Source organism: Danio aesculapii, chromosome 15, assembly GCF_903798145.1.
Source record: "Danio aesculapii chromosome 15, fDanAes4.1, whole genome shotgun sequence".
Lineage (NCBI taxonomy): Eukaryota > Metazoa > Chordata > Actinopteri > Cypriniformes > Danionidae > Danio > Danio aesculapii.
In genome coordinates, this window is record NC_079449.1 from 23,597,239 (window position 1) to 23,607,515 (window position 10,277).

The 10,277-nt window shown below is 36.3% G+C and overlaps 1 protein-coding gene across 1 annotated transcript in view; it reads left to right on the forward strand.

Annotated features, from left to right (window-relative positions):
- Positions 1-8,454, forward strand: part of exo5 (exonuclease 5) — a 43,808-nt gene extending 35,354 nt beyond the window's left edge. Inside the window, exon 6 of the mRNA XM_056474427.1 lies at positions 8,369-8,454. Coding sequence (XP_056330402.1) covers positions 8,369-8,437 — 69 coding nt within the window. The 3' untranslated portion in view covers positions 8,438-8,454. The remainder of the gene's footprint in view (positions 1-8,368) is intronic.
- The last annotated feature ends 1,823 nt before the right edge of the window (positions 8,455-10,277 follow it).

Consider the following 10,277-nt stretch of genomic DNA (forward strand, 5'->3'; position numbering starts at 1 on the left):
AAAGCGTTTTGAGCTGAAAATTAACATAACAACTCCAGAGACATGAGTCTAGAGACTTATTTTAAATCTTGCAGTAGAATTGCGAAATATTATTGCAATTTAAATAACTTTTTTATTTTAATATATTATTTAAAAGCAATGAATTTCTGTGATGGCAAAGATATTTGTCTAGTCACTCTAAATTTATGCTTTGGATACAGATATTGGATATTGGATACATAACTTGTAATTTTTGTTGAAAGATTTTAAACTTCATCTGATCCATATAGTCATTTTATTTAATGTTGAAAACATCATGGAATCCTGGAGGTATGAAATAAACGCAGGAAATGCTTGTTGATTTTGGACAAATAAGTTAATGCCTATTATCTTGTGTTTTTCTGTAGTTTCTTCTCCATTATAGTGCGTTATCTGTTGTGTTTATAGTTTTCCAGTTTCAGCATTACTGGCTGCTTCAGTTATATTTTTTAGTATAAAATGATTGCAATAAAATTAATGTGCAAGTTCAGAAACACATGTCTGACCAGTCAAATGGTGCATCTCTACAATTTACATATGTCATCTAACTGAGGTCAGAAAATATGGGAAACCATAAAAAAGAATTTGAATTTTATCTTGATGGGTTGCAATTTACCTCTCCGGGCCACACAGGTATAAGCTTGTATGTGAGAAATGTTACATAAATGTTTTCTATTAGAAGACATACTTCTATATATCTATATATAATTTTTAATATATATAATATATATATATTTTTTTAACTAACCCACTGTACTTAACTATTGGTCTCATGTGTCCCTCCTGTTCTTAGTTTAACACTTTTAGCCCATATTTGTGTTTCTAATCAAATTCAAGTCCATTGCCTTACAGCAAGAACGTTCCTGGTTCTAGTCCTTACTAAGCCAGTCAACGTTTCTGTGCAAATTTTACATGTTCCCTCCGAGTCCCCGTGCTCATGTAGGTTTCCCCCAGGTCCCCCGGTTTCCTCCTACCATCCAAAAACATGCGACCTAAGTTAATTGACTAATCCAAAGACATGCTCCCAGTCAGTAGTTATCTGTTCATAGCAATCCCTAATTGTTCATTAGCTGCAAACAGCAGGGGAGTTCTCGAGCTCTACCAGAGCTCTAACTCCCCTCTCGCCCTGAAAATGGGAGGGAGCTCAGGGCTTAAGAATCTTGTGAGGTGCAGGGCTCTCTCTATGCCAAACGCTTTATGATGAATCATCAGCTAAGTGTGAATTCTTTAAATTTACTAATGTGAATGGAGTCAAAAATGGAATACGAATCAAATCTTGAGCTTGTGAATCAGTCAAATAAGGATGCTGGGGCTAAACTGCAATGAAATCGAAGCAAATAGACAACTAAGCCAACCCTGACAGTATTCACTGGACTCTTTTAATGTTCGACTTGTGTAAGTTTTACAAGGGTTCAACAGAGAGGGAAAGCCTTACCGTGAGCGACTGTGTTTCTTTTGGCTTGTCATCAGATAGGGCATCATATGACTCTCGGGACAGGGATCCCAGATCAGTCTCAGTTACACGGGAAAGTCATGCAGCACAACATGTACAAAAGTCAAATCCCACAAAAATAATCGAGAAAACAAAGTAATCACTTCTTGACAGCACAGGATAAATTCAGCGGTGAAGAAATGATGTGGGAAGCACATGCAGATTTACGTCAATCCGAAAACCACCCATGAAAGCCTTTTATTCTTTAAAAAAAATGTCTTTCATTTGTGTGTCACTGAGGCTCAAGGCCGGACGTATACGCAAATCCTTGTCTGCGCAGAGAAATCATTTATTTGTCAGAGGAGAACCGACAGCTCACATGTTCACTGACACGTCCGGATGAGTGAGATAAACAAATGCAAAGTATATAGGACTAGGTTTTTCTGTTGTTTGTGGTTGTGATTTGATCTGGGTCATTGTGTTGTGGAAATAATGAGGAGAGGATGTGTTATTCATTCTGTCACAGCCACGGCAGCATAGGATACTGAATCATCCTCCCCATAAGCCAAAGCTTCCATGCTTTCATTCTTTTGGCTTTGATAGATTCAAGTCTGAGAGTGCCTGTGATATTTTCACCACTGTAATAATTCCCTATCAAGCAGAGAGAGAGAGAGAGAGAGAGAGAGAGAGAGAGAGAGAGAGAGAGAGAGAGAGCAGCAGAGAAGGAGTGTTTTTTTTTTGTGGCTGAGAACAGCTGACCCAGTAGCATGTGCTTATCCAGTTTAGCTCACATCAAGGTTTTTGATCCTGCATATGCATTTGAGAATGGTAACAAATGATTGTCCAAGGTTGCCATTTTCATACTATTTTCATACAAGTATTATTAAAATGATCTATATGGCTTGCACACAGTCCAAGTTGAACTTTGTTTTTATTCACTGAAAATCTTTAGGGTCTTTAATAACAGATCATTAAATTAAATTCACTATTATTTTATACACTGTAAATATTTTAAGCCAGTACAACAAAAAAAACATGATCCTTATTTCTTTTTTCTTGTTCACTCAACTTTTAAAAACATCAGCTGCACTGACCTAAAATTATTTGTCACTAATGCAAAAAACATTTAGTTGGGTTAACATAAGATTATTCATTTTCTCAGTGCACTCAACTTTTGGAAAACATCAGCTGCGCTGACCTAAAATGTCTGAAGTTGAGCGAACGAAAAAAACTCTTGGAAATTGGTACTAAGAAAAAAACTAATCAGAACAAAAAACAGTTCAATTAGAAAATTAAAAATAAAACAGAGACATATGTTAACAAAACATTTATTAAAAACAACAATAACAATAAACAAGACAAGGATAAAACATGGCAGGACAAACAGGGAAAATACTTTGTAATGCTTCACAGGGAAAAACAAGACTCAGCAAAGAGTCTGTGTGAATGAGGTGTCTTTATTGTTCTAGTAATCAGTCCATAATGAGCTTCCAGCTGTGCTTGTAATTAGAAACTGTTTCCTCCATTTGAATTAAGCTGCGGTCACACTGCACTTTTCTCCCCATAGACTTCCATACATAGGCAAACGAATGCGTCAGACTGGAAACGCAAGGTCGTGCGGCAAGTTTCGCAGTTTGCTGCATTGGAAAGTTCAAGCTTGGTGAACTCTGACCTGCGAAATCGCATCACATGATTGCGTGAGACCAATCGAGGATCAAAACATGACCTCTCTGGACAGGAATTTAAAACATGGACCAATTACTCGCTTTTTAAAATGTCTAATCATCTTGTTTAATTCCACCCCTTTTCGCAGTGCTGTACAACAGAATTTCACACGCACAAACTCTAGTGTGACTGCATTTGATTTGTCATTTAATTATTACAAGTTTTTACTGAGTTGTTCATGAAAATTAAATATCAAATACATCTGATTTCTCATTCGAGAATGCTTTTTGATTTATTATGTGATCGTTTGATTTATCATTTGGGTGTCACATAACCAGCGATCTGTTCCTGGAAGATCACTGGCATACTACACTCACGTCATTCAGGAACTACATGTCCCAGCATGCTGTTGCACACACCGGTCACCATTCACCATTATTCACACACAGCTGAATACCGTCATCATGAATTGTTTGGACTATTTATACACATTGCACACACACCAGTCAATGTTGAGTTTTTGTTTGTCGGTACCTGTATGGTTTCAGTGAGTGTCATCTACATATCCTGTTCATAGTTTTTCTCGTTATGTTTTGATGATTGTTTGGTTACTTTTTTGTACTTTGATCACCGCTTTGTTTTTGCTTTTTTTGATGCCCTTCATGATACCTGAGTTCTTGTTTTTTGACTTAACTTGTTTTTGTCTGTTTATATATACATAGCAGTTAAATACAAACTCTGCACAGAAACGCCAACTGACCCAGCCGAGGCTCGAACCAGCAACCTTCTTGCTTTGAGGCGATTGTGTTACCCACTGTGCCACTGTGCCGCAAAAAAATATAAATTACAAATAAATAATAATTTCAAATTGCGCTAGCATTATTGCAGTAGTATTTTGTTGTTGTTAATAATAATGACATTAATGTTATTATTGGTGTTATTATTATTATTTTTGTTGTTGTTAGGGTTGCAAATATTGCAGCCTTTATTGTTTCAAGTGAGAAGGTCAGAGACTGACTCAACTTAAAGTAAAAAGTTGGCAGAAGCTTTTTTGGGTAAACTTGCAAAGTTTTACTTACAAAACAAATATTTTTAACTTAATGAAGAAATTTGATTTAGATTAAGTAATGACTTCCCTAACTAACCTAAGTAACCTAGTAAAGCCTTTAAAACGCACTTTAAACTGAATACTCTTGAAAAATATCTAGTAAAATATTATGTACTGACCAGTGGTGTAGTCCTAAAAAAATAGGTGATGTACTATTATCCACCCAATCCAATTTTAAAAGTAGGCAAAGAAACGACGAAATCAATGTATCTTGATGTTTTATTTTTATATATATATATATATTATATATATATATATATATATATACACACACACACACACTGCACAGCTGTGGTTTGCTGACTGTTCAAGCGGGATTCTGCCGCCGTTTTTATATCAACGTGTTAGGGGGGGCTGAATGGAAATAGGAGTGCTAAAGCGACGCCCATGCTGTTTTACAATTTTACTTGAATGTTTCAGCAAGACATCATTCAGCTGATTTGTTGTGATCTTTGAAAAACTGAAATACTCAATGTACAAAAATTAGGGAAGTCTAATCACCAAAACAAGTGAGTATACCGAGAGTATGATCCTCAGAAGTCATAATACCCAAACAGCTCGTGGAAAAAAGTAGGCATACTGAGTTACGTGCGTATAGCAAGGACTACACCACTGTTACTGACACTGTGGCAAACATAAAAGAAATCAGTAATTAGAAATGAGTTATTAAAACTATTATATTTAGAAATGTGTTGAAAAATCTTCTCATTAAACAGAAATTGGGGAACTGTACATGAAAAGTATATAAAATTATACTTAAAGTGTCTACTTTGATATTTAAAATATATGTATTTTTAAAATAAAATGTCCAAATTTTGGTGAAATAATTTAGTACCAGCATTCAGCATACATGCTGTAAACCATGTATTATAAACAAAAAGACTCAACTTTCTAAACATTATTTCCTTAAACAATATTTCAACTTTGATCTTCCCCTATAAACCTCGCATACCCAAACCCACTCTGATAAACTCTGAATGTGCAGGTCATGATGAAAGAGATCTTGTTTAAAGAGCAGAGTTTCCATAAGCCTGCTAGACGGCAGTATTTATTTGAGGTTGTGGAGTTGAGCACACATGCACACACAATCAGTCACAGCTCATTTCAGCTCCCTTTATCAGTCTGCACACATTTTATAACTGATGCTGAAGCACAGACACATTTGTTCCAGTTTCCACACAGAGGAAAAAGATCTCTTGACACAACAGAATTTCTGAGACCCACAAAAGTTTCCAAAACACACTCAGAGGCTGTGAAAACAGACACGTGATGAGCCTCGGGTTCAAATCCTCTTGTGTTAAGTCAGCTTTAATTTCCTCTCGCTGCAGTGTTTTCATCTTTTCTGCTTTTAGGAATGACTGTAGGGTTGATCTTAGGTATCCCACAATGCATTTACAAAGAGATGTCTTTACAGGAGGATGAAAGTGAGAATTGAACATTTGTTTTTGGTTTCGCAGTGAGTTTTAATTATGCTGTGACTCTCTTGTGTGCTTCATTGAGACAAACAACCTTCAGAGCAGCATTTTAGGATTTTGCTTTGGTGAAATACAATCCTCGACAACCCTGCAGGGAACGGATAGTTTGCTGGAACATGTACTTTAGGATGACAGCAGGCCTAGAAATTTGGCAGAGAGTGGTCTGGCTGAGTAATTGTTGACAAATTTCAAGTTTAAAGAATCTTTAGATCATCTGCTGTGCTTCTGTTTACGTACAGTATATACAACAAAACCGCTTTTTTGGTCAACTTTTTTGAAATATGTTTGTATATGTATAAAATATGAACTGTTTCCTTACTAGACATGGAATGATAACACAAGTGATTTGTTTGTACAGCCCAAAGTGTTGCACAGTGATTAAATGTGATGCAATTAATGGACCCTTTTTACAAGACGCCGATGGTGCATTTAACAGTTTTCAGAATTTTAATCGCATTTTAATCCTAAAATTTAAAGCATTTAATTCAGCATTTAATCTTAAAAAATGTATGTATGTTTATAAAGCTATACATTGTATTATATCATATTTGCAACAATTGCAAAAAAAAAAAAAAACACACATTTTCGCTGATGCGATCTAATTCTAATGTAGCGTCTGTGGGTGGGACAATTCATTTGACGTTTTTCTCTCTTCTGGATGCTGTCATTCAGTCCTGTTATCACAGCAAATAGCAAATATTAATTTAAATTTAAGTCCGGTAGCCTAGAGAACTTAACGTAGCTGAGAGAACTTAATGCAATTTAAGAAAACATGTGCAATTACAAAAAACGCCAGCAAATTGAGAAAAGATCTTCATCAGTTTGACAGCACACGCGCTGTAAATCCTCACAAGACAAACACTTTTTTTAAAAAACATGCTGCATTTTCTCACAATGCAAACAAATGAATAAAATGCACTGCATTGTCTCATAACATAAACATTTTACGAAAACATGCTACAGTTTTTCACAACACAATGGAAATGTTTCAAGGAGACCCTAAAATGTGACGGCTATTAATGGTTATTTCAGCCTGATCTCACGAGAAAACATAAGTATATTACGTTTTGTCAGTTTAGTGGCTAATTCGGACGAATTCGTATGAGTTCAGTCGTACAAAATTGTACGATTTTAAAAAGGAGGCGTGGCACCTAACCCCACCCCTAAACCCAACCGTCATTGGGGGATGAGCAAATCATACTAAATTGTACAAATTAGATTGTACGAATTCGTACGAATTAGCCACTAAATCAAAAAGTTACGAACTGCTGTGGGATTGTGTTGGTTATTTAGGTTAATAAAATACTAAAAACAAGGGAATCGGGATATTAAAATAAACAACCAAAAAACTCGTCTTTCAAAGATCACCTTCAACTTCACTGAGCAGTAGGCACGACATAGCGGTGTCCATCATGTTTTTGGGTCTCCTTGAAAAATTTCCGTTGTGTACCGTTCTGTGTTGTGAGAAAATGCAACTTGTTTCATTAATTTGTTTGCGTTGTGATAAAATGTAGCATCTTTTTTAAAAATGTATATGCGTTGTGAGGGTTTACAGGATTTTTCTTAATTTGCTTGTGTTTTTCGTAATTGCATGTGTTTTCTTAAATTGTAGCATGTTAAGCTGTCTCGTATCTAAGTTATTTATTCATTCATTCATTTTCTTTTCGGCTTAGTCCCTTTATTAATCTGGGGTCGCCACAGCGGAATGAATCGCCAATTTATCCAGCATATGTTTTACGCAGTGGATGCCCTTGCAGCTGCAACCCATCACTGGGTAACATCCATACACACTCATTCACACACATACACAACGGACAATTAGCTTACCCAATTCACCAATACCACATGTCTTTGGACACAAATGTTGTTATAACTGTATTAAAACATGCTTGTTTGTTGTAAAAATTATTGATAATGCCAAAAGATTATTTGTGCATCTCCTGACTCACGTATGCAGCAATGTCGCCGTTTAGCTGGTGTATTGCGGGAAGTTTTTGAACCCCTTGGTTTCTATAGTGTGTCCTGGAAAATCTCTGTTTCAAGGGCTATAGCCCTTCCTCTTAGCCCACAGGTGTCAGATGTCAAAGCCAGTTCCTGGATGGCCGCCTAGCGCTGCACAGTTTAGTTTCAACCCTAATTACCACACCTGATCAAACTAATTGTAGTCCTTCAGGCTTGTTTGAAACCTACAGGTAAGTGTCTTGAAGCAAGGTTGGAACTAAACTGTGCAGAACTGCGGCCCTCCAGGAACTGGCTTTGATTGCCTTTGCCTTAGCTCTATACGCTTTTAAGCTAAAGAGAACTGGGACAAGGCTAAGGAGGGCTGGAAGGGTAGAATTAGGATTGGGCCTTTAGCTACATTCTTTCTTTCCCCTTCCAGTTAACTTGGGTTTTTATGTCTCTCCTTCCTTTTATCTTCCTTTATATCTTTTAGTTCACTTGTCTTGAATCATACAACAACAATAACATTTTCAGCTTCTTCATTCACTATTGCTTACCTCACAGCACACAAAGACCACTGACAGGAAATAGGCATGTTGCAGTTTGTGTTGAGTTGTTGTTTTGAGAGTTGACCATAGCAACTCAAAACAAACTGGATTTCGTTCTGTGACGGATGATTGTTAGGTTTTGGTTTTGCTTTGGTTTCTTTTTCATCTTCTTCTCTTGCAGGCTTGTGGTTGTATAGTCCCAGTGAGGGGTGTTTGGTCTCTGGAGGAGAGCGGCTCTAATGAGTCTTGAGCTGTGGTGTTTCTGCTCGCAAACGCATTCATCACTCTGGTGTGTATTAATCTTTTCCTCATGGGGAGAAGTGTGTGTCATCAGTCGCACAGTGCTCCCATATTATCTAAATAACACATTTTCACACTTGCTCAAAAAACATGAAACCCATTTCATGCAAGACGAGCTGCTGAAATGACACATTTTTAATTAGCTGTGAAAATACATTGTTAAAGTATTTAAAATCAGGCTATTTTATTTTGAGGATTTAATTTGATGTTATTTCCAATGCAGAAATGTCATTTAAATGTGAATCATTTCAAAGTGTATAGATGCAGTGATATACTGTAGATCAGTGGTTCCAAAAGTGGTGGCCAAAATATGACAGGGGGTTTTCCAAAAGTCAAATAAATTTTATTAAACTATTAGAATACCATATTTTAACCACAACCCACAGAAGATAAAAATAGTAGTTTATAATAGTAAAAAACAACAACATGCAAATAAAAAGCCACCAGCTTTTAAATGATTTTTTTTCATAGGATTGGTTTGTTTACGTTAGATTAGCAACAAACCAATGGCATCAGCTGCAGCAGATTGTTTTATAGCACCAGGTTAAACTTACTGACACCTTTATTGCAATTAAATACATTAAAAATAAATACAGGCCACAACTGAACAATGAGGATGATCTCTGAGTGTCGGTCTCCAAAATTAAACCAAGAATAGACTTGTGCTGAAAACAATGTGTCCACCAGTCTCTTTAGATAAGGTTAATAAAAAATTAAACAACTATAAAATGATATGATTGTTAGACTGTTGCACTTTTTTGTGTTTTTAAAATGCTCGTGTTTATATAGGGCTATTGTTGTGTGCACAACGTTTGTTTATTTTTTACCATCTCAGAGGAATTTGGAGGTCGCGAGTCACGGCCATTGTTATTTTAGGGGTTACGAGCTGAAAAGTTTGGTAACCCCTGATATAGATAACAAAAATATCATTGATTGTTGCTAATTATGGGATATGTAAATTAAATGATAGGTAATTATATTAAATTGTATTTATTGGTAATTATTATCAATAAACCTTCACCTCACAGCAAGAAGGTCGCTGGTTCGAATCACGGCTGACCAGTTGGCATTTCTGTGTGAAGTTTGTTGTTCTCCCAGTGTTTGTGTGGGTTTCTTCCGGGTGCTCCGGTTTTCCCCCACAGTTCAAACATATGCGCTGTAGGTGAATTGGGTAAACAAAATTGGCTGTTGTGTATGTTTGTGTGTGAGAATGCGAGAGTATAGGGTTTTTCCCAGTACTGGGTTGCGACTGGAAGGGCATCCACTGCATAAAACATATGCTGGAATAGTTGGAGGTTCATTCCACTGTGGTAACCCCTTATAAACAAGAGACTAAGCCAAAGGAAAATGAATGAATATTATCAAGAACTTTAACTGTATAACCGATATGAGACATACTATATTTTAGATATGTACATAATATACTAAATATTTATTCCATGGTCTGTTGAATCTCTTGATTCTGATTGGCTGGAGGGTGTGCACAGGTAGTTTCAATCAGTTTTGATCACAGTTCAAATAAATGCTTCTCCAAACATTTGTAGTAACCATAGTAACTCGCATGTGCTGCACAGGAAAATGATGAGGACTGTTAAATTCGCTAAATTTGAAAAATCAATTATGCCACAAAATCAAGTTTTAAGAGATTTCAAGCGAGAATATAGTTATGCTTAAGTCAAATCTGCAGTTTATGTATAAGGACAGTGCGTCTTTAAAAATTTCGACTCTGAGCTCCAGGCGGTCAGCTGCAGCTCCGCCAACAGCTCCCTACCAAGAGAAGCTTTATATCG